Source organism: Chrysochloris asiatica, unplaced genomic scaffold (assembly GCF_000296735.1).
Source record: "Chrysochloris asiatica unplaced genomic scaffold, ChrAsi1.0 scaffold00212, whole genome shotgun sequence".
Taxonomy (NCBI): domain Eukaryota; kingdom Metazoa; phylum Chordata; class Mammalia; order Afrosoricida; family Chrysochloridae; genus Chrysochloris; species Chrysochloris asiatica.
The window spans coordinates 4,579,959-4,606,259 of record NW_006408730.1 but is presented as its reverse complement, the minus strand read 5'-3'; the positions used below and the strand labels follow the sequence as shown (position 1 = coordinate 4,606,259).

The 26,301-nt window shown below is 37.8% G+C and overlaps 1 protein-coding gene across 4 annotated transcripts in view; it reads left to right on the top strand.

The window, feature by feature from the left end:
• Window positions 1-26,301, top strand: part of ERBB4 (v-erb-b2 avian erythroblastic leukemia viral oncogene homolog 4) — a 1,604,115-nt gene that overhangs the window by 1,068,629 nt on the left and 509,185 nt on the right. For all 4 annotated transcript variants that reach the window (XM_006872745.1, XM_006872748.1, XM_006872746.1 and 1 more), the window contains exons 6-7: window positions 7,070-7,188; window positions 12,328-12,469. In XM_006872745.1, coding sequence (XP_006872807.1) covers window positions 7,070-7,188; window positions 12,328-12,469 — 261 coding nt within the window. The remainder of the gene's footprint in view (window positions 1-7,069; window positions 7,189-12,327; window positions 12,470-26,301) is intronic.

The following is a 26,301-nucleotide window of genomic DNA, read 5'->3' as shown; positions in this document are numbered from 1 at the left end:
TTGTTGTTGTTGTTGTTGTAAAGTGTTGTCAAGTGGTTTCAGACTTATAGGGACCCTGTATAAGGTTTCTGAGGAGAAGCTGGTGGGTTGGAGCTACTGACCACTGCTGATTCTACAGTGCCACACAGTTATTAAGTGTCCTGAGTTGGTTCCAACTTACAGCGACCCGGTCTATGGTTTCTAAGGAGAGGCCTGGTGAGTTTGAACCAATGACCTTACGGTTCAAACCAATCTTACAGTCCATTGCTTATACTAGACCACCACACCAGGATTCCAAGTAGTTACAGCACATCTAAATAAATATAAAGATAGGAACAGCACTATAAGAACAATGTCTAAATATGAAGAGCTAATGAGAAGATATAATTTCCTTGGGAAATATCAGATATCAGTGTATATGACATATGTTGTTATTAAGAGCCACTGTGTTGGTTTCGCTATCACTTGTCTATGCAAAGTTTAGGGGCAAAGAGGAAGGATCAGTAGTTGGAAAATATGGCCTTGGTGATAGAAATGATGCTGGAGATCGCATGATAGAATTCTGCAAAATCAATGATTTGTTCACTTCAAATACCTTCTTTAGACAGTATAAGAGATGACTATACACATGGACCTCAACAGATGGAATACATCAAAATCAAACTGATGACATCTGCCTAAAGAGATCATGGAAAAGTTCCATATCATCAGTGAAAGCAAGGCCAAGGGCAGATTATGGAACAGACCATCAAGTGCTCATATGTAGATTCAAACTGAAGCTGAAGAAAATGAAGACAAGTCCATGAGAGCCAAAATATGACCTTGAATATATCCCACCTGAATTTAGAGGTCATGTGAAGAACAGATTTGATACATTAAACACTAAAGACCAAAGACAAGAAGAGTTGTGGGATGGCATCAAGAACATCATACATGAAGAAAGCAAAGTCATTAAGAAGACAAGAAAGAAGGAAAAGGTGAAAATGGATGTCAGAAGAGACTCTGAAACTTGCTGTCTAGCATAGCGATGCTAAAGAAAATGGAAGAAATGAGGAGGTACAAGAGCTGAACAGAAAATTTCAAAGGTCAACTCAAGAAGACTAAGTCAAATATAATGTGCAAAGATCTGTAATCAGAAAACCAAAAAGGAAGAACACGCTTAGCATTTCTCAAGCTGGGGAAACTGAAGAAAAAATTCAATCCTCAACTTTCATTATTGAAAGATTCTCTAGGCAAATTATTGAATGATGTAGAAAGCATCAAAAGAAGATGGAAGAAATACACAGAGTCATTGTACCAAAAGGAAATGGTTGCTGTACAACTGCTTCAAGAGGTAGCATATGATCAAGAGTCAATGATATGGAAGGAAGAAACCCAAGGTTTATTGAAGGAATTGGCAAAGAACAAGGCATCAGGAACTGATGGAATAAAAACTGAAATCTTTCGAGAAAGTGAGGTGGCACACTAGGCACTCACTCATCTCTGTCAAGAAATTTGGAAGACAACTATCTGGCCCACTGATTGGAAGAGATCCAAATTTGTGCCCATTCCAAAGAGAGGTGACCCAACAGAATGCAGATATCATCAGACAATCTGTTTGATATTCCATGCGAATAAAGTTTTACTAAAAGTAATACAGAAACAGCTGCAAGCATACATTGACAGAGAACTTCCAGAGGTTCAAGCCGGATTAAGAAGAGGCCGTAGAAAAAGGGCTATCATTGCTGATGTCCGATGGATCTTGGCTGAAAGCAGAGACTATCTGAAAGATGTTTACCTGTACTTTATTGACTATACAAAGGCTTTCTATTGTGTGGATCATGACAAGCTATGGGCAACATTGTGAAGAATGAGTATTCCTAAAAACTTAATTGTGCTCATGAGGAATCTGTACCTGAACCAAGAGGCAGTTGCTCAAAAAGAACATGGGAACACTGAATGGTTTAAAATTAAGAAAGGTGTGCGACAGGGTTGTATTCTTTCACCATACTTATTCAAACTGTATGCTGAGCAAATAATCTGAGAAGCTGGGTTATATGCAGTAAAACATGGCATCAGGATTGGAGGAAGACTCATTAACAACCTGCAATATGCAGATGATACAACCTTGCTTGCTGAAAGTGAAGAGGACTTGAAAATATTTACTGGTGAAGATCAAAGAGCATAGCCTTCAGCATGGATTGCATCTCAATGTAAAGAAAATAAAAATCCTCACTACTAGAACAATAAACAACATTTTTATCATTGGAGAAATGATTGAAGTTGTCAAGGACTTTATTCTTCTTGGATCAATTATCAACATTCATGGAAGCAGCAGTCAAGAAATCAAACAACATATTGTATTAGGCAAATCTGCTACACAAGAGCATTTGAATGTGTTGAAGAGCAAAGATGTCATCTTGAGAATTAAGGTGTGCCTGACCCAAGCCATGGCATTTTCAATAACCTCATATGCATGCGAAAGCTGGACAGTGAATTAGGAAGACTGTAGAAGAATTGATGCTTTTGAATTATGGTATTGGACGAGAATACTAAAAGTGCCATTGGCTTCAAAAAGAAACAACAGATATGTTTTGGAAGAAGTGCAGCCAGAGTGCTCCTTGGAGGCCAGGATGGCCAAACATCGTCTCTCATACTTCAGACGTATTTTCAAGAGGGACCAATGCTGCAGAAGGATATCATGTTTGCTAAGATGGAGGATCAGAGAAAAAGAGGAAGACCTCCAGTGAGATGGATTGGCAAAGTGGCAGTATCAATGGGCTCAATCATGGCAACATTTGTGAGGTTTGCCCAGGATTGGGCAGTGTTTCGTTCTGTTGTGCATAGGGTCACTATGAATCAGTAGTGACTTGACGCCACGCAACAACAACAATGTTTGTTTGGATTCATATTGATCCTATATATAGTTTGCCAGGTGTGGCTGGTGAGTTTGAACCCGCTGAACTTGCAGTTCAAACTGAACTTGCAGTCCCGTGCTTTATCCCATAGTGCCACACCAGGACTCCATATATGATATATAAATGTAAATAAATAAAAATATCTGAATGCCAGGTTAAAGTGTTCTTTAGTTTTTAAGTGCTTGTTGAGTCCTTCTGACTCATAGCGGTCTTGCATAAAGTTTCCAAGGAGCATCTGGTGAGTTCGAACTGCTGACCTTGGGGTTCAAACTGACCTTGAGGTCTAGTGTATATCTTACAGCACCACACCAGAACTCCCAAAGTGTTCTAGATGATGTAATACAACAGTGAGCAATATAAATATTTTAGAAGTTTCTTAGAAAACTTGTGTTACAAGTTGTGAACATCCTAAAACATGATCCTATATATTGTCAAAGTAAATTCATGTACACATATATACACATTGAGCAGAGTGAAGCCCAGGGCGTGAGGAGTGAGTTATTTAGGAAGGATTTAGTGTTAAATACTAAATAAGGGTTGATTTTACTGAGATGACGATGTTTGAAGAAAGACTTGAAGATAATAAAGGAATATACCAACCTAATATATTATGTGTAAATTTGTACCAGAATATACTCCTATCGTGGAATACATTCCAGAAGTCTAGAGATCATTTCCCAGTCACTGAGGACAAAGATGAGTCCTCTTTTGGAGTAAGTTTGATTCTTTAATACACACTGGTGCTTTTACCTAATTGAGCTAAAGGGTTGTTGTTATTAAGTACTGTCCAGTTGGTTCTGACTCATAAAGACCTTATGTAGATTTTCCAAGGAATGACTGGTGGGTTAGAAATGTCCACCTTGCAATTAGCAGTCCAGTGCTTATCCTACTATGCCACACCAGTACCTCTAGATAAAGGAATAAAGAAGAGAAATGTTATCTACTCTTGGAAAGAAGACCAGTGTAGTTTATTTCGGAGATGTTGTTGTTGTTAGTCACTATTAAGTAGGTTTTGGCTCATGACAAGTCCATGGACAACATTAAAACATCGTCTTCACTGATGGACTGGAATCCACTGTGACAACCAATGTGTAGTTCAGCTTTCAGTACTAATTCATAGGGTTTTTCATTGACTGATTTTCAGAAGTAGATCTCCAAACCTCTCTTCCTCATCTGTCTTAGAAGCTTTGCTAAAATCTATCCACTTCATGTAACCTGATAGTATTTGAAATATTGTGGCACAGATTACAGCATCATGTAATGACAGATAAGCCACCACAGTTCAACAAACTGACACATGGGTGGTGGTTGTACACATTTCCTGTCCTAGTCAAGTTGATTCCACTCATAGCTACCCTAGACAACAGATTCTGATTCATACATTCCCTATATAACTGGATTTCCATAGGATTTCCAAGGCTGGTGTGGCACTGTAGGATAGGCACTTGACCACAAGGTTGATTTGAACCGCAAGGTCGGTGGTTCAAACTCACCAGCTGCTCCTTGGAAACTGTATCCAGGGTCATTATAAGTTGGAACCTGCTCAACGGCGTGTAACAACACCAGTCTTTACAGATGCAGACTGTCACATTTTCTCCCACAGAGCAATTTGTGGGTTCAAACTGCCAAGCTTTTGGATAAAGGCCGAGCTCTTATCCACTGTGCCACCTGGCCTCCTTTTGTAGACATTACTGCTGCTGATGCTGTTGCTGGTGCCACCGAGTCAGTTCTGATGCACAGTGACCCATTATAGGGTTTCCCAGGGTGTAAACCTTTGTGGATGCAGAAAGCCTCATCTTACTCCTGGTGGGTTAGAATCGCTGATTTTGTGGTTAGCAGTCCAATGCATAATGCACGACACTACCAGGGCTACATGTTGTTGTTAAGTACTGTCTAATTTGTTTTGACTCAAAATGATCCTGTATAGGGTTTCTGAGGAGTGGGTGTGATCCTTTGACCATGTGGTTAGCAGTTTAGTGCTTATACTGCAGTGCCATACCAGGTCTCCAGGATATCTAAATAGGGGCTTCTGTTGTTGTTGTTAATTGCCTTCAAGTTGGCCCTGACTCATAATGACTTTAGACAGTGTTTATGAAGAGCAGCAGGTGAACCTGAACCATCCACCTTGCAGTTAAAACCGACCTTGCAGTCCAGCACCTTAAACTTCTAGCACCACACCATGACTCCAGGGGCCTCTGTAGATAAATGGAAATACATACAACAGAGATTTTGTATGTGAAAACCTGCTACTTGTAGGTATCATATAAATTCAGATAAGTAAAAGCTAGTAGTCCCAGAAAAAAAATCTGTCAAGAACAACTCTGTGAAAATAGTAAGGGTTAAGTGGCATAGTCATGATAATAGAATCATTGAAGGAAGTTTCCAAGATTTATCAAAGAAGTGGGAATAAACAAAGCTGAGGTCTGAATACTGAAGGAGTGACAGGCTACCCATATCCTGTACAATTAATATTACTAAGTACATTAAAATCTTCACTTTGCAATATGTGAGATTAACAAAATTGTGTTCTTTTATTCAATGGGTTTGAAACCCAGCCTGTTGCATTGTGTGTGTGTGTGTGTGTGTGCTATACTAGGAAGCTTTATTGTTTTCATTTGGTTCAAGGCTTGGGAGAAGAGGGGCCCCTTGTTGGTGTTGACGATGCTGCCTCTGTTGCTGGAAATCAAGGTTCAGGAGGAAGGTCTGAGAAGAGCTGGGGAATTCTCAAGGCCCTTCACAGATTTCTGGCCTCCACAAGCTCTTCCTGGTGGTGCTTGAGGGTGAGCCTCTTGAAGAGATAATCGCCCAGCCCTGCCTCGGGACAGACAATCCTACCGAGGTTGGCCAAGTGGTCTCCCATTTTCTTGGTAATTTTCACCTCCTCATGGAGGAAATGGTTCTTCAGAAAGTCACAGAGGTGGGGGTAGATCCAGAGGGGACTGGTTCTGGTTCTTCTCCAGGGCCAGGACAGATTTTATGGCATCCAGGGGTCTTCCCCAGTCATCTTGGGACAGCTTCTGCTAGTCCTAGAAGAGAGCGGGACCACCACCTTGGTTTTGCAGTTTCAAGAGACGCTCAGCACCCTCATGTTTTTCCTTCGCCAATTTGCTGAAGAAGTGTCCCACACTTTCCAAGGCCACATCATTGTGATTGAAATAGAAGGTGTAAGAGACCCACAGATATAATCAACCAGACATTGACACAGGCCTAAGCTTCAGCAGAATAATTGTGAGGGATCTGAGAGTTGGTCAGAAGATTTAGAGATAACTGCACACACACAAAAAAACTGTCTTTAGCTGGTCCCAGTTACAGGGAATGGTCAAGAAGATGGTCCCAGAGAAGAGACTGAACTACACTTACTCAAGTGCACTTAACAACATACAATATCAAGAAGCCCTGGTGTGATGCTGCAGGATACAGTGCTGGGCAGCAGCATAGCTTTGAGCTGCGAGGTCAGCGGTTCAAACTCAACAGCTACTCCGCAGAAACCCTACACAGGGTTGCTATAAGTCGGAACTGACTCAACTCAACAGCACTTAACTACAACAAAAGCACCTTGATATGATACTGTCAGTTTGAATTGAAGGATGTTGTGAGAAAAGACCAATGCACTGTTTACTGTTTACTATAAACATTTCCCTTTTTTATTTGTAGATGCCATTCAGTGCCAAGCACATGTAGTTGCCTCATGTTGAAGAATCTTGGTAGAAATTCATGTAAATCTTAGGACTAGGGACAGTTCTGCTACTGCTGTTATATTTTATATCATATGAATTGTGTCATATATAATGTGAATCATGTAAAAGTTTGTTTTCCTTTTTGTATTGATTGTTAGGTGTCTTACATTCAAATTTGGGGGCATCCACTATTGGTTCTTACTGGTTGAATTGTGTGAATTCACTTCATTGCTGATTCCATCTTTCCCAATCTGTCAAATTTGATTCTTTTGGGCTAAATTGTATGATTTTTGTAAAGCACAAATTATTTGTTCAAGAAAGAAAGAGTGTAAAAAAAAAAAAAAAACTAAGTAAAATTTGGAGATTATTATAAATTAATTTTAATCTAGTTGTAAGTTTCATTCCGTAAATATCCACTGAATTGTAAGGTGTGAGTCCAGTAAATTATTACTCCATAATTGTAGAAGTTTCTCTTCTTGGGTGACATTAATTAAAGCCCATCTCTGTTTTCTGCAGTGACAAGGACGGTGTGTGCAGAACAATGTGATGGCAGGTGCTACGGGCCATACGTCAGTGACTGCTGCCATCGAGAATGTGCCGGGGGCTGCTCAGGACCTAAGGACACTGACTGCTTTGTACGTCAGGGGCTTTCGCTTTTCACTCTCTTCCTCTCCCAACCCAGCCATTTGACTGAGACACAAGAATCCTGGGCATCTTATCACCATAGTTTAAATTTAGTTATCACAGGATTAGAAAGATTTTCTCCCTTCAGAGATGTCGTTTCCTCACCGAGTTGGATATTTATTAAGTAGAATAGTTCTGTTTTCATAAATTAATTGTGTCCTTTTGCTATATTTTACATTACAAGTGAGATTTATTGGAGAACATTAAGTAAAATATATTTAAATGTCTTTTTGAACTATAATAGCATCCTTGCTAAAATTTGCTCTGATTGCTTGTTTATGTTGTTGCATTGTTGAGCCCTAGAGGTGGGGACACTTGCATTTTTTTTCTTGAATTTAAATCCAAGAATGTAGCAGATACATTTGTGAATTATGTATTTTTCCAGTTTATAGTATTTACAAACTTAAATTGCTGATTCAAATTATATAAGATTTACAAACCCACATTTTAGAGCAACTTATATCATAATTGTGTGCTTTTTATTTTAGTAATGGACACTTTTGCTTCCTTAAAATAAACATTTATAGCATGCTGGGGACACATTTTAGTTACATTGTGATATATTTCTGATACATTATCTTTGTCCTTTTGAATATGCACAAGCCATTCTGTGAGTCAGAGTTAACCAAGTTTTATATAGAGAGACCAGGGTTTAATCTTAAACTAGAAATATTAAACCTCACAAAGTATTTTTTACTGTTAAAAATAAGCACAGAAATTTTATTTCCATCATCCCTCCTCAAATATCTAGTGAGTACACATTCATATGTAGAATTCTGCTTTAAAGTAATAGCATTTAATTCCTGAAACAAGTAAAATATAAATTATAACTACACAATAATTTTTTAATTGTTAATAGCATAAGAGGGAGTCCTGGTATGGAACTGTGGGTTAATGCACTGGACTGCAAGCTGTGGGTTAATGCACTGGACTGCAAGGTCGGTTTGAACTGCAAGGTTAGCGGTTCAAGCTCACCTGCTCCTCGGAAACCCTATATGTCAGAACCAACTCGATGGCACTTAATAACAACAACAATAGCATAAGATATTTAATTTGTCTAAATTCTGCAGTGCAACAAAAATATGTGTCACGTAACAGTGTAAAAAGGAGGAAGAAAAGAAAAAAAAAAGTAAAAAATGTGTGAAAGATATTCATGAGGTAATGAACTAGAACCTTATCCTGTCCGTTGCCAGAAATGACTTGGAAGCTTGATTTTGAAGAACCATGAAAAGTGCGGTTAGCAGTTACAAACCCAACACAACTGCAAACAGTAATAATAACCAATATATTCAATTAGAAGTTTTTAGCTGCATTCTGTCTCTACATTTTTGTTGTCATAATAAGCAGAGGGCTACATGAGTTTCAGAATTCTCATTCCATTACTTTTATGCAATGGTCCAATGATTCCACTTTAACATGTGGTACAGAATGTTCAGGACTACCTGACTAAGGTCTTGGTGAAAGTTACATTCCTTTTGTATGCTGTCTGGAAGGTAAATTGTTTTATTCCTCCAGTTTATGCCCCTTTGTTTCCTAGAAATATGTGTACAACACTGCATAAAGTATGTTAGGAAAGCCATTATAAAGACACATGAAGTTTTATAGCCATAAAATAAAATTCACTGAGATTTTTAGATTGTTTTTTAATAGATTCTTCCTGGAAAGTGTCATCTAGTGAATAATGAATGCATCATCAGTGAATTTTGTTCTGACTGTGCATCTAGTAGACCATCATCAGGGAATTGTCATGTGTGTAATAAAGTGCTTACTAAAAAACCAATTGATGAAACAATTGTTTTGAGGAAACAGAATAAATTAATCCTTATTAATAACTGTACATACAATTTATGATGAAGTGTTAAACATTGTTTGAGTTCACATTAGCTTGCCTTCCAAACTCTAAATTATTCCTATGAAAGTTATTTTTTTAAAAAATTAGGAGAATTAATTGTTCTACCTTTTTGTTAATCATTTTTCCACACACACGTACCCACCTATATATGTTGTTGTTAAGTGCCGTCAAGTTGGTTCCAACCCATAATGACCCTGAATAGGGTTTCAGAGGCTGGGCTAGTGAGCTTGAGCTGCTGACCTTGTGGTTCAAACTGGTTTTGCAGTCCAGCGCCACACCAGGATGCCTATATACATATGCAAATATGTATGTATATAGATAGATGGATAGATAGATAGGTGGTAGATAGATAGAATCCAAACTAGTCAAACTTAACTGCCATCTAGTCAATTCCAACTTAGAACGACCACATAGGACAGAGTATAGCTGCTCCCAAGGGTTTCCCAGGCTGTGAAATTTTACGGGAGCAGACGGCCTCATCTTTCCTGTGGAACAGCTGATAGATTCAAGTTTTTAGACTTTATTCAAGTTTTTAGACTTTACAGCCCAGTGTGTAATCCATTATGCTGTCGGGGCCCTGTGTGTATTTATGTATATATCCTAGTTATAAAATACCTGAATCTCAAATGAAACAAATCAAACTCACTGCTATGGAGCCGATTCCAAGTTACAGCCACCCTGTATAGGATCTGAGGCTCTAATCCTTATGAGAGCAGAAAGCCTCATCTTTCTCCAGCATGTGGTTGGTGGGTTTGAATTGCTGATTTTATGGTAAATTTCAAGCAGGTAGTAAATTTGTGTTTAATTTTTGTGAAGCACATTTGAAACTATTAGCAGAAAACTATCAATACAAATTTATGTCAGCAGAAATGAATTGTCTTACTTGAGATTAGTGGCATTTACTAAATGGTATGGCATTATGAAAAAGACCCAATCTCTGGAAATCTTTGTTATTGTTGTTGTTAAATGCCGTTGAGTCAGTTCTGACCCATAGAGACCCTGTATAAGGTTTCCGAGGAGAGACTGGTGAGTTTGAGCCGTCAACCTTGCAGTTCAAATGACTTTGCAGTCTGGTGCATTAACCCACAGTGCCACACCAGGACTCCTGGATATCTTTGGGGAGCAAAAAGCTTCATCTTTCTCCTGTTCAACTGGTGGATTAGAATTGCTGAGCTTGGGGTTAGCAGCCCATGTGTAACAACTATGCTGCCATGTCTCCTATACAAGGGATTGTTGTTGTTGTTGGTAAATGCCCTCGAGTTGGTTCCAATTCACAGTTACCTTGTATAGGGTTTCTGAGGCTTTTTAAATCTTGGTGGGAGCAGAAAGCCCTATCTTTCTCCCATGGAGCAGCTTGTAGGCTTGAACCATGAACCTTGTAGTTCACAGACCATTGCTTATTGTATGGAGCCATTGCAATCTGTACAAGAATTGTTGTTGGTGTTGTTAAGTGCCGCCCAATCCCTTACCACTCATAGTGACCCTGTATAGGGTTTCCAAGGAGCGGCTGGTGAGCTTGAACCACTAGCCTTGCAGTTCAAACTGACTTTGCAGTCCAGCACGTTATCCCACAGCACTGCACCAGAAAAGTACCACGCCGGGACAAGAATTGTTGTTGTTAAGTGCCATTGAGTCCATTCTGACCCACAGCGACCCTGTATAGGGTTTCCAAGGTGCAGCAGGTAAGCTCAAACTACCAGCCTGCAGTTCAAACCGACTTTGCAGTGCGCATTAACCTGCAGCACCACACCAGGACTCGAGAATAAGAATACTATATTCTTTAATGAGTGAATAACTATGGTTACCTCTTTACATGTTTGTATTACATACACTAATTACCCTTGACTAGTTCCTTTATGTTCAGTTTAAATATCTATCCCAGAGTGCTTGCTACACAAAAGCGATGACTGTGCTTAACAGATCACTATGACACCACTATGAAAGCCCCTTCAAAGAAGACTAGTGTATGAAATTGAAGTTTAGTTGTTGGTGCAAGGCTCCAAGACCAAAGTTAAATGTTTTTTTTATAGATGTGAGCCTAAATAATTGTCCACAATTAGCTACTTTTAATGATGTGGCACAGTAGGATAATCATTGGACTGGGTATGACAAGGTGATGGTTCAAATCCACTGCCTCTCAGAAATCCTGTACAGCGTTGTTAGAAGTTGGAATCAACTTGACGGCATTTAACAACAATAAAGATAACTTAAGTCAACCTTCAGTTTTAAAAATGAGTGGATAGTTTTTAAGCAATTTGAACCTATAATAACCATTGTTATTTATAAAGTGCTGTCCAGTTGGTGCTGACTCAGCAATCCTGTACAGGGTTTCCAAGGAGCAGCTGGTGGGTTTAAACCACCAACCTTGTAGAAAGTACAAACAGTTACTGTTATTTAAAAAGTAAAACAAAACAAGTAAAATTTTTGAAGCCTAAATTTGACATTGAAAAAAATGAGCACAGTTAACTTAGAAATTATAAAATTTTCTTGCGGGTTTGAAGTTGGTATGTATCAAGAGGAATGGGTAATCCCAATAAAGAACACATCATTCTTTCAAAAGTGCTCAGCTGTTGTCCGCGCAGAAGGGTTATGAAGGTTTTTTAAAAAAATATTTCTTAATGCGCTGAACTACTATGCTGTCTTGAACCGCAAGGTTGGCAGTTCAAGCTCACCAGCTGCTTCTTGGAAACACAATGGTGGTGGTTGTGTGCCGTGGAGTCAGTTCCAACTCACAGCAACCTGTATAGGGTTCCCAAGGCTGTACATCTTTACAGGATTGGAAAGCCTCATCTTTCTCCTGCGTAATGACTGATAGTTTTGAAAAGCTGACCTTGAGGTTATCAGCCGAACTCCTAAGGACTACGCTACCCTATACAGGGATCAAAAGTGACTCAAAGGCACTTCACAACAACAGCTTTGTGAATTGGGTGAAGAAGATTTACAAAACAGGCCAAGTTTCCATTCAACAATTCATACCCATCTTGTTTCATCTTCTTGATTGCCATCACCACTATGTAACGTCACTTAGCCCACTTCCTCTCTGTGTTTTCTGTTTATTTCCCCTTCTTTCTTAACCCTTCTGAACTTTGCCCTTGGGTAAGTCCTGTCCGTTTGATCTCAAATGGTTGATTATTCTAGAGTGTGTATAACTCACTAAGGTTATTGTTCCCCTTATAGACATGTCTATTGTTTAGTTTAGAATTACTTTTAAATGAAAATAATATTGGTTATTTTACAGGCCTGCATGAATTTCAATGACAGTGGAGCATGTGTTACTCAATGTCCCCAAACCTTTGTCTACAATCCAACCACCTTTCAACTGGAGCACAATTTCAACGCCAAGTACACATATGGAGCATTCTGTGTTAAGAAATGCCCACGTAAGTAACAAAATAACAACAGTAAGTTAATGAGATCATTATTTTAAAATAAGGGGAAATTGTTTTAATTTGAAATTTATAGCCATAGTGAGAATTACCTTGGATATGGATACCACCATTCCTATTTTGTCAATAAGGACATTAAAATTTTAAAAATTAGAATGATTGGCCCAAATTTCAGAGCAAAGACAGCATGTTTCAGGTTAGAGTGCAGTGCTGTTAACTTCTCAACTCTTGTTATTTTCAGTATATCTGAACTTTTGATGACTATGCTACTTCTTGGGAAAGTGATTCATTGAGTGACTATAAATTATGTAATGAATGGGTTCTGCTAAAAATAAGAATATAATTGTAACCAAGATTGTTTCTAACTGCATACTTATACTTGAATATATAACATTATAATTTGAATATCAAATCTAAACCAAGACAATGAAAATAGATATATGGAGTATGTTGAGTGGTTTTTTTCAAATTAATAGTTCATCCAATGAAATCAAAGTGACCAGTTGTTTTTTCATTAGGAATTCAGTATATGTCTTGATATTTACTCATCAGTTTCTGACCTTTGAGTGACCACTAGTATATTTTCTCATGGTTTTACCTTTCAGAAAAGTTGAAATAAAAATCATTACATTTGTCCATGTACTCATTTATAAGGAGGAGACTTTATAACCGACAGCTGTAGATATGGTGACTTTCTTCACTCTGTGCATTTGGTGCAGAAGACAGTGTAATGGATGTGAAATTGGAGTAGTTTTGAGTTCTGGCTTTACTTGCTTTTTTTTTTTTTTTTTTAAAGGTTTTATTGTGAATTATGTGATAGTTTATATGGGAAAACATTAGTTTTACATTCATCCTATTGTATATCATTTCATTGCCTTGGTTACCATCCCCTCCATGCATCATCAACCAACCAAACTGTCTACCCTGAAAGCCTGCCCTTTACTTACTTTTGAGTCATGTTGTTTTAAAGAAGTCATTTAGCTTCTTGTGTCTTCTACTTTAAGCTGTGGGTGGTAATAATCATATATCTCCTCTCTCTTTCCCAGAGTCATTGTAAGGATCAGGGGGATAGAGAATTTGTACCAGAGAGGGAATTGTATTTGTTCTTTTAAAAGCATAATTTAAAACTCATTTCCAGTCATTATTATTCATTTCTGTATATTGGTTACAAGAGTAGTTATGTTTAGACATCTTTATGTACATATATTAACATGCCTCTGAATTAGCATTTTCAGGTCATGGATGCACTCTAATGTTAGGGCTACAGAGATTGTCTATTTTACAACATTTAATATTCAAACTAAAGTGTTTGATCTTATCCTCACTTATTTAAAGTTACCCTGTGGCTCATAATGTACAATCATTGCAAAATAGCATAGGAGTAGGCGATCAGATGCTTCCCTTTTCTTGACAAAAGACCTCTACTCTACACCATTGACATTATGGTATCTTCTCCCAAATCCTTTCAAAATGATAATTTTTTTGAGCATTTGGCCTATTCCCATTTATTCATCTTCTATGATTGAAGTCCATGGTTTATGGTGGAGTGGATGAAATACTAGGTAAACTTGAATAAGAAAATTCCCATTTCCTTTGCACATTTACAGTGGCACAACAAAGAAAATGTAAAATCACGTTTCTAGTTTACTTTAAATATGGTAAGTCACAACTTTTGCTTCCTAAATTAATTTTGGCATATGAAATTATGGACTATTTTCATAATACTTCAGTATTTATCTACTACAAAAGTCAGATCTCTGATAGACCCTGCTTACAAGGCATAGTTTGCCAAACTGGAAATATCTTGGGAAAGCAAGACCATTGAGATTTTGTTTATTATATTTTTAAGACTCAATAATGTTTTCTTTTAAATTTTTTATTGCACTTTGGGTGAATGTTTACAGAACACACTTGTTTTCATTCAACAATCATATGCATTTTATTTTGAAATATTGGTTGCATTTCCATCAATGTTTCCATCCAACTTCCCCTTTCCTGCCTGGTTTCCTTTTTTCCATTCATCCTTCTTTCTATCACTTTCCTTTCTTCGAAGCTTTGTTTCTGGGCAAATGCTTCCCTCTTGATCTCCTACTGTTGATTGTACTGAGAGTACCTTTCTCCCTGCTGTTATTATTCACCTTATATAGTTTGATTCAAAGTTGATCCATGGTGGTCAATTCAGTTTCAGGCTGGAAGTGTGTCTAAGGTTAGTGTTTTTCGGGTCAAACTGGTCTATCAGATCAGTAAATCTGTTGTTATTTTTTAATGGTTTTGTATCTTTTCTTCATTTATTTTTCTCCCTTTCTGTTGAGGACACTGTTGTGATCCTGATGAGAAGAGGCAATAGCAGTAACTGGGCACCATCTAGTTCTTTAGCGTTCAGTGTCACAGAGGTGGTGGTTTTCAGTGTCATGAAGCAGTGCTCCATTAATCATTAGGACTAATTGTTTCCTCAGATCTTTGACTTTTCCCACTCCTTTGTGCTGCAGACTAGGAGAGACGAATAGTTGCTTCTTACAAAGGTATACAAAAGCTTTTAAGACTCTAATCATTACTCACCAAAGTGAGATAGAGAACAATGTTTATGTGGACTCTATTATGGCGGTTGACCTATGACCTATGCCAGTTGAGTATGCTAGATGTCCTCCACAACTATGATCCCAAGTGTCCAAGTCCAGTGACTTCTATTGTCAATTTGGTATTGGGAAAGACGTTTTCAGAATTTTGACCCTGTATGCTATATAATCCTTAAGGTCAGCAGTTCGAAACTACCAGCCGCTCTGCGGGAAAAAGATGAGGCTTTCTGCTCCCGTAAAGATTTACAGCCTCTGAAACCCTATACAGAGTCACTATGGGTCGGAACCGACTCGACGGCACTTAACAAAAACAACAACATGCTATATAATAACGAGCTCTGGTAGCATAGTGGTTACGAATCGGGCTGTTAACCTCAAGATCAGAGTTTGAAACTACCAGCGGTTCAATGAGAAAAAGATGAGGCATTCTGCTCCCGTAAAGATTTACAGCCTCAGAAACCCTGCGCAGGGTAGCTATGAGTCAGAACCAACTCCATGGTACTTAACAACATCAACATATTATGTAATAAGGAGCTCTGGTAGCGTAGTGGTTACAAATCGGGCTGCGAACCGCAAGGTCAGCAGTTCAAAACTACCAGCTGTTCCGCTGGAGAAAGATGAGGCTTTCTTTTCCAGTAAAGATTAACAGCCTCGGAAACCCTGTATAGGATCACTATGATCAGAACCGACTCCACGGCACATAACAACTACAATGCTGTATAATGAAATAGAAGAATCCTACCAACTTCTTCAATCTGAAATCGATCAAACATGCAATCAAGATGTATTGATCATTAATGGTTATTGGAATGCAAACATGGGAGCAAAGAGGAAGGGTCAGTAGTTGGAAAATATGGCCTTAGTGATAGAAATGATGCTGGAGATTGCATGATAGAATTTTGCAAAGCCAATGATTTGTTCATGTCAAATACCTTCTTTAGACCACATAAGAGACAACTATACACCTAGACCTCACCAGATGGAATACATAGAAATCAAATTGACTACATCTGCAGAAAAGAGACGATGGAAAAGCTCCATATCATCAGTCAAAACAAGGCCATAGGCAGACTGTGGAACAGACCATCAATTACTCATATGAAAATTCATACTGAACCTGAAGAAAATGACAAGTCCATGAGAGCCAAAATATAACCTTGAATATATCCCACCTGAATTTAGAGATCATCTGAAGAACAGATTTGATATATTAAACACTAGAGACCGAAGACCAGAAGAGTTGTGGTATAACATCAAGAACATCATACATGACGAAAACAAAAAGTCATTGAGAAGACAAGAAAGAAGGAAAAGGTGAAAATGGATGTCAGAAGAGACACTGAAACTTGCTCTCCAGCATAGAGATGCTAAAGCAAATGGAAGAAAAGAGACGGTCCAAGAGCTGAACAGAAAATTTCAAAAGATCAGCTTGAAAAGATAAAGCCAAATATTAGAACAAAATGTGCAAGGATCTGTAATCAGAAAACCAAAAAGGAAGAACACGCTCAGCATTTCTCAAGCTGGGGAACTGAAGAAAAAATTCAAGCCTCAAAGTTCGTTATTGAAAGATTCTCTGGGCAAATTATTGAATGATGCAAAAAGCATCAAGAGAAGGAAATGGTTCATGTTCAACCATTTCATGAGGTAGCAAATGATCAAGAGCCAATGATACTGAATGAGGAAGTACAAGATGCATTGAAGGAATTGGCAAAGAACAAGGCACTAGGAATTGATGGAATAAAAATTGAAATCTTGCAAGAAACTGAGGCAACACAGGAGGCACTCACTCATTTCTGTCAAGAAATTTGGAAGACAACTGTCTGGCCAACTGATTGGAAGAGATCCATATTTGTGCCCATTCCAAAGAGAGGTGACCCAATGGAATACGAAAATCATCAGACAATCTCTTTGATATCCCATGCGAGTAAAGTTTTACTAAAGGTAATACAGAAACGGCTATAATTATACATTGACAGAGAACTTCCAGAGGTTCAAGCTGGATTCAGAAGAAGCTGTGGAATGAGGGATATCATTGCTGATGTCCGATAAATGTTGGCTGAAAGCAGAGAATATCAGAAAGATGTTTACCTGTGCTTTATTGAATATGCAAAGTCTTTCGATTGTGTGGATCATGACAAGCTATGAACAACATTGCGAAGTATGAGTATTCCGGAACACTTAATTGTGCTCACGAGGAATCTTTACCTGTATCAAGACTCAGTTGTTCGAATAGAACATGGGAATACTGAGTCGTTTAAAATTAAAAAAGGTGTGTGACAAGAGTGTATTCTTTCACTATACTTATTCAATCTGTATGCTGAGCAAATAATTGAGAAGCTGGGTAATATGAAGAAAAACGTGGCATCAGGATTGGAGGAAGACTCTTTAACAACCTGTGATATGCAGATGATATAACCTTGATTGCTGAAAGTGAAGAGGACTTAAAACATTTACTGAAGAAGATCAAAGAGCACAGCCTTCAGTATGGATTGCATCTCAATGTAAAGAAAACAAAAATCCTCACCACTGGGCTAGTACACAACATTCTTATCAATGGAGAAAAGATAGAAGTTGTCAAGGATTTCATTCTTCTTGGATCAACTATCAACACTCATGGAAGCAACAGTCAAGAAATCAAATGACGTATAATTGCATTAGGCAAATCTGCTGCACAAGACCTTTTAAAGTGTTGAAGAGCAAAGGTGTCAGCTTGAGGACTAAGGTGCACCTGACCCAAGCCATGGTATTTTCAGTAACCTCATATGTCTGCGAAAGCTGGACAGTGAATAAGGAAAAACATAGAAGAATTGATGCTTTTGAGTTATGGTGTTGGAGGTAAATATTGAAAGTGCCATTGGCTGCCAGAAGAGCCAATAGATCTGTTTTGGAAGAAGTGCAGCCAGTGTGCTCCTTGGAGGCCAAGATAGCCAAACTTCATCTCTCATACTTTGGACATATTGTCAGGAAAGACCAGTCACTGGAGAAGGATATCATGTTTGCTACGGTGGATGGTCAGAGAAAAAGAGGAAGACCGCCAACAAGATGGATTGGCCAAGTGGCAACAACAATGGACTCAAGTATGGCAACAGTAGTGAGGTTGGCCCAGGATCGGGCAGTGTTTTGTTCTACTGTGCATAATGTTGCTATGGGTTGATACCGACTCGATGGCACCAAACAACAACAGTTCTATATAATAAGTAGCTCTGTTAGCGTAGTGGTTATGAATTGGGCTGCTTACCTCAAGGTTGAGAGTTCGAAACTACCAGCTACTCTGCAGGAGAAAAATGAAGCTTTCTGTTCTCGTAAAGATTTACAGCCTTGGAAACCCTGTGCAGGGCCACTATGAGTTGGAACTGACTCCATGGTAATTTACCAACAACAACATGTTGTATAATGGAGTCCTAGTGTGGCACTGTAGGATAAGCACTAGACTACAAAATCCATTTAAAGCACAAAGTCAGCAGTTCAAACTCACCAGCTGCTCCTCAAAAGCCGTATGCAGGGTTGGTATGGGACACAACCAATTTGATGGCTCCTAACAACAACAACAATGCTCTGTAATATCTTTGGATATATTTGCAATTCATACAAATGCATATGTGGAAATCTCCTCCACCGAACCTGTATATACTAATGGCTGTATTCCTGTGCCACGTTTGTTCAGCTTGAATATCTACCTATGTATCTACTCATAGATATTGTGTGTTATTACTGTTATTGCAAGGCTGTGTATATAGTAGCATTTACTTGCATTGTCTTTTACACTTGTGCACCTGTCTGTGTCTTCTTTTGTCACTGGTCATGTTGGGCTGGAGTCTTGGTGTGGCACTGCAGCTTACTGTGCTAGACTGCAAAGTTAGTTTGAACTGCAAGGTCGGCAGTTCAAACTCACCAACTGCTCCTTGGAAACACTATATAGGGTCACTATGAGTCGGGACAGACTCAACGGCACTTAAGAACATATTGTGCTGCCCTCCACTTTGTTGTATATTGTCTTCCCTTCACTCAAGTTAATATGCAATATGCATCTATTCTCTACTTAATAATGTATCCCCCTTTCTCTTCTCACCCCTGGTAGCCATTAAGGAATATTTCTGTGTGTAAACCTTTTCTTAATTTTTTAATAGTGGCCTCATACAAAATGTGTCCTTTTTGTGATGCAATTCTAAAAGTATCGTCACTAGTGTTCCATGCCAGTTCATACATGCATGGGTTTATTCCAAACAAAATGTGTTTAAATACTAATAATACTCTTGACTTAGTCTCCTTAGGGTGCTTTTATAAATCTAATCAAAACAGTGGCTTCCCAGGGGATTTGCCAGGCCAGCTAAAAGATAACTTCTTATGACGAGGTTTTAAGAAAATTGAAAACTGCATCGATGAGAAACTGTCAGTAGAGTTGTACCTAGGAATTGTTTCCTGTCATGAAAATGCACCTGCTCATTTTTCAAGAGTAGCAATAACTGTACTGTGAGATTCTCTTAGGAAAAACCTTGCCCCATATGCTTACAACCCTGTCCTTGCCCTTTCAGACTTATATTTTGTCCCATGAACTTAAGGAGTATTTAAAAGGTATATAAATTGAGTCCCTTGAGAATGTCAAGACTACTGTTTTGATACAGTATAAATTAAACAGCATAAAATTCTTCAGAGAAGGGTTAGGGAGCCAAAAAAAAAAAAAAAAAAAAACTTTAGAAGTGTATAGACTTAGATGGATGATATGTCAATAAACAATAGCTTCATATATTGATAATGTTGTTTAATAAGGGTTCCCATGATTTTGTAGCAATACATTTTGAACTTACAATCATATTTCACTCTGCATAGTGTACTCCGGATTCATCAGTATTATGTAGTGTCTGGCAGATTCTTTATTATTTTCTTAATGTTATGTGAGAAATAAGAAATTTCTTAATGCTATATTCTGCCTCACATTTGTCATCTTGTCATATTGTGGTGGCTTGCATGCTGCTGTGATGCTGAAGCTATGCCACTGGCCTTTTATATACCAGCAAGGGTCACCCATGATAGATAGGTTTTAGCTGAGCTTCCAGACTAAGACAGAATAGGAAGTAGAAGTGCACTACTTCTGAATGGTTAACCAATGAAAAACTTATGACTAGCAATAACACTGTCAGATAGCACCAGAAAATGTAATATTGAAATATTATGAATAGCACCAGATTACTGGCAGATATAGTGCCAGAAGATGGGTCCCTCAAGTTGAAAAGCATCCAAAATATGGCTGGGGAAGAGCTGCCTCCTCAAAATAGAATTGACCATGATGACAAATGGAGTAAAGGTTTTGAACCTTCACTTGCTGATGAGACACAACTCAAAATGAGGAGAAACAACTGCAAACATCAGTTAATAATCAGACCATGAAATGTACAAATTATGAATATAGGAAAATTAGAAGTTGTCCAAAATGAAATGGAATACATAAAGATCAATATCCTAGGACACTGGTATTGGCCATTTTGAATCTGATAAACATATGGTTTACTATGTGGGGAATGACAAATTAAAGAGGAATGGCATTGCATCAATCAACAAAAAGAACATTTGAAGATCTATCATGAAGTATAATGCTGTCTGGGATAGGATAATATCCATACAACAAGGAAGACTAGGTAATACCACTATCTTAAAATTTTCCCATCAACTAAGAAAGCCAGTGATGATGAAATTGAAGAATTATACAAGCTTCTTGATCAAACATGCAATCAAGATGTGCTGACAATTAGTGGTGATTAGAATACAAAGGTTGGAAAAAAAAGTAGTTAGAAAGTATGGTCTTGGTTATAGAAGTGAAACTGTAGATTCCATAATAGAATTTTGCAAGACCAACGACTTATTCTTTGCAAATACATTTTAAACAATATGCATTGAAAGTACACTTGGAGCTCACCAGTTGGAATACACAGAAATCTAATTAAATACATCTGTGAGAAGAAATGGTAGAAAAACTCCATATCATAAAACAAAACAAGTCCAGGGGCAGGAAATAGAACAGACCATCAATTGCACATATTTTAAGTTCAGGCTGAAGCTGATGTAAATTAAATCAATTCTGTAAGAGCCAAAATATTACCTTGAACATATCTCACCTGAATTTATAGATCTTGTCATGAACAGATTTGATACACTACATACAAACAACCAAAGACCGAAAGAGTTGTGGGATGACATCAAGAACAACATGCAGAAAGAAAGCAAAAGGTCATTAAGAAGACCAGAAAGAAGGAAAATATCAAAAGTCATTAAGGAGACTCTGAAACTTGCTCTCCAACATAGAGCTGGTAAAGCAAATGGAAGAACTGAGGAGGTAAAAGAACAGAAGAGAGTATCTCAGAGGCAGCTCAAGAATATCTCAGTGTTATAATGAAATGCGCAAAGACCTGGAGTTAAAAAACCAGAGGGAAGAACATTGATGAAGAACTTCCAGAGGTTCACACTGGATTAGGAAGAGGATGTGGAATGAGGGATATTATTGTTGACGTCAGCTAGATCTTGGCTGAAAGCAGAGAATAACAGAAAGATGTTTCTCTGTGCGTTATTGACTATGCACAGGCTTTCGACTGTGTGGATCAAGACAACATGAATAACATTGCAAAAAATAGATATTCAAGAACAATTAATTGTGCTCATGAGGAATCTGTATGTAGACCAAGAGACAGCCATTAAAACAAAACAAGGCAATACTAAATGGTTTCAAATCAGGAAGGCTGTACAACAAGATTGTATTCTTTCACCATACTTACTCAATCTGTATTCTGAGCAAATAATCCAGGAAGCTGGTTTCTATGAAGAATAACATGACATCAGGCTTGGAGATAAATTCATTGACAACTGGCGATGTGCATATGATAGAACCATACTTGTCGATTGGAAAGAGTACTTAAAATACCGATGCAGATCAGTGAGCATACTTTTCAATATGGATTGCACCTCAGTGTAAAGAAAGCAAAAGACCTAAACACTGGACCATTAAATAGTATCATGACAAATGGAGAAAAGACTGAAGTTGTCAAAGACTTCATTTTGCTTGGAGCCACTATTCATACTAGTGGAAGCAGCAGTCAGCAGTCAAGTGATCAAATAGCATATTGTGTTAGATAAAACTGCTGCACAAGACCTCTTTAAAGTGTACAAAGAGCAGAGATGTCAGTTTGAGGACTAAGGTGCACCTAAGACAAGCCATGGTATTTTCAAGAGCCTCATATGCATGAGAAAGTTGAACAGTAAATAAGGAAGACTGTAAAAGAATTTGAGCTATCATGTTGGAGGCAAATATTAAAAGTATCATGGTCTGCTGTAAGAACAACAAAATCTGTGTTGGAAGAAGCACAGCCAGAGTGCTCCTTAGAAGACAGGATAACCAGGTTTTGTCTTTCATACTTTGGACATATTACCAAGAGGGACCAGTTCTTGGAGAAGGACATCATGCTTGGTAAGATGGAGGATCTGCAAAAAAAGAGGAAGAACCCAACAAGATGGATTGGCTCAGTGGCAGTGGCAGTGGCAGTGGGCTCAAAAGTAACAATAGTTGTGAGAATGGCTCAGGATTGAGCAGTATTTTGTACTAATGTGCAGAGGGTGACTATGAGTCAGAACACACTCACCCAAGGCACCTAACAACAGTGTTATATAGTGTTCCATGGTTTGTGTCTACCATAGATTTTTTTCCTTTCAACTTAAATGGCACTAAGGCAGTTTTCATCTTTTTGCTATTGTGAATAATAGTGCAATCAATTTGGGTGTGCTTCTTTCACCATACTTATTCAACTTGTATGCTGAGCAAATAATACGAGAAGCTGGATTCTATGAAGAAAAGAGTGGCATCAGGATTGGAGGAAGACTCATTAACAACCTGCTGTATGCAGATGATACAGCCTTGCTTGCTGAAAGTGAAGAGGGCTTGAAACATTTACTGATGAAGATCAAGGAATACAGCCTTCCGTATGGATTACATCTCAATGTCAAGAAAACAAAAATCCTCACCACTGGACCAATAAGTAAAATACTTATCAACGGAGAAAAGATTGAGGTTGTCAAGGACTTCATTCTTCTTGGATCAACTATCAACATTCCCGGAAGCAGCAGTCAAAAGATCAGACGACGTATTGCATTAGGCAAATCTGCTGCACAGGATCTTTTTAAAGTGTTGAAGAGTAAAGATGTCAGCTTGAGGACTAAGGTGCGCCTGACCCAAGCCATGGTATTTTCAATAGCCTCATATGGATACGAAAGCTGGACAGTGAATAAGGAAAAAACATAGAAGAATTGATGCCTTTGAATTGTGGTGTTGGAGGAGAATACTAAAAGTGCCATGGACTGCCAAAAGATCTGTTTTGGAATAAGTGCAGCCAGAGTGCTTCTTGGAGGCCAGGATGGTTAAGCTTCATCTCTCATACTTTGGACATATTGTCAGGAGGGAACAGTCGCTGGAAAAGGATGTTATGCTGAGTAAGATGGAGGGTCAGAGAAAAAGAGGAAGACCCCCAGTGAGATGGATTGGTAAAGTGGCAGCATTAATGGGCTCAAGCGTGGAAACAATTGTGAGGTTGGCCCAGGATCGGGCAGTGTTTCGTTCTGTTGTGCATAGGGTCACTATGAATCGGTACCGACTTGATGGCACCTAACAATAACAACATACCTATTTGTGTTCAGGTTCTTAGTTCTCTATGATATAAATTTAGTAGTAGGATTGATGGATCATTTATTTCTACTTCTGATATCAATTTGAAATCCATAGTTCCACAACCTCAGCTGAATCAAACATTTTTTGTCAATGCCCTGCTGTAGCTGTTTTTGAATTATGTGTAGCAAAGTTTGTCTTGCATTTGACATTAATGAAATCATCCAAACATTTCTGCATTCAATTATATCACCTCTGTTTGAAATGGTCATAAATATAGATCTCTTCCAATCAGTTGGCCAGGTAGAGCTATCTTCCAAATTTCTTGGCACAGATAAGTTCTTCCAGTGTTGCACCTATTTATTTAAAGTTCTAAAATGTATATGAACTAGAACCCTAGTAGCAATACTTTTTGATTTTTCCTCATATTATTTTTTATATAATGTTTAATTCTAGTGTGTAGAATTTCTGAGAATTTCTGCATCTCTATCCCTGAGATATATTGGTCTATGATTTTCTTTTCAAGTGGTTTGCTTCTTTGGCTTGTATATGAAAGTTGGTGTTTAATTTATAGAACGAATTTTGGAGTATTCTGTTCTTTTTTATGCTCTGGTATGATCTGAGCATAATTGCTGTCACCTGGTCTCGGAATATTTGGTAGAATATTTGAAACATTTATTGTGTGTATGCACGTGGGCAGGTCTTTTTTTGATGACTTGCTCAATTTCTTATTTTTTTTTTAATTTTTTTTATGAACCTGTTCCATTTTTCTAGTTCATATTGTGTTACTTTATATAGGTAGTGTGTTTCTAGAAATTTGTCAATTTTTTTTTGTTTCCAAATTTCTTGTAGTATGATTCTTCATTGTTAGTGCCCTTTTTATTTCATTTAGGTCTGTTGTAACATCACTCATTTGATTTATTTGTGTTATTTAAATCTTCTCTTCTGTTAGTTTTGTTAAATTTGTCAGTATATTGTTGATTTTATTAATTCTTTCAAAGAAATACCTTTCTAGTCTTGTTAGCTTTATTTGTTGTTTTTCTGTTTCTTGTTTCTTTTATATCTGCTCTAACCTTTCATATTTCTTTTCGTCTTGTGAGTGTGAGTTTCTTTTGCTTTTCTGTTTTCTAATTGATGGGGATGTAGGCTTAAAGCATTGACTCTGATGTTTTCTTCGGTTTTGATGTGAATGTTTTGAAAATAAATTGGTGTCTGAGCACTGTTTTCGCTGAGTCCTGAATGCTTAGATATGTTGTGTTTTCATTCTCATTTGATTCTGGGAATATTTTTTATTTCTTCTATTACCCTGTAGTTTTTAACCAAGATTTTGTTCAGCTTTGATGTGTTTTATTTGTTTTAGTCTTGTGCTTCCTATTATTGATTTCTAACTTTATATAGTGTTGTGATCTAAGAAGATGCCTTGTATTACTTAAATGCTTTTAAATTTATCGTGGTTTGCTTTCTGGCCTAATACATGGGTTTTTCTGGGTAATGATCCATGTGCACAGGAGAAAAAATGTATATTGTGTTATTGCCATCGATGGTGTTCTGCATATCTGCTTTCTAGTTGGTCTGTCCTTCATCAAAAGTGGTGTATTGAAGTCTCCTGCTTTTACTCTGGACTCCTGGTGTGGCACTCTAAGACCAGCACTGGACTGCGAACCACAAGGTTGGAAGTCCAAACCCACCAGCTGCTCCTCGGGAACCCTACACAGGGCCGTTATGACGTTATGAGTCGGAGTTGACTCAGTGACACTTAACAACAACAACAAACTACTATTAGTATGGAGCTGCCCATTTCTCTTTTTAGTTCTGTATTGGATTGACCTTTAATGATATCTAGTTTTTAAATACTTATCCTTAAAGCCTATACCTAGAATTCTGAAATCAATATACTACAAACACTGACTACTTTTTTTAAACATATTTGTCTATAAAACCTGAAGCAAACTGATATAAAAGTTATTTATAAGCTTTATATATTCTACTTTGCATACATTGCTGTAGAAATGTAATGATGTTTCATTATTTGATATTGTCTAAGAACTTGACATATACTTATTATATACAACCTCTACCTATTGCAGGTTGTATTCTTATGAGACAAAGATTAGGTTATTAGGAAGTTGTCTTAGCATCAACCCCTGTGAAGAAGGGAACAAAACAAATTTGAGTTGCGATGCACTTTCAGTAAAATGTGTCTTAAGTGATGGTTGGAATACAAAGATTTTCATGCTTTGTACCCACACCAATGGAGGCATACATAATCTGCTACTCTAGATATCTTTCCTCCTAGATTTTCCAGTCTTCTTCTAGACCAAACCACTACTCACCCAAACCCAAACACATTGATATCAAGTTGATTCCAACTCAAAGCAACCATAGATAAGAGTTGAACTGCCCCCCACGGGGTAAGTCTTTAGGGAAGCAGACTTCTACAGCTTTCTCCCAGAGAGGTTAGTCTATATAAACTGTTGACGTTTAGGTTAGCAACTGAATGCTGTAACTAGTGCATTACCAGTGCTCTGTCACTGTTCATGAGTCCATATTTATTCTAATTTCAGGTCCCTTCATTTTCTTTTTTTTTTTTTTTTTATTGTGAATTATGT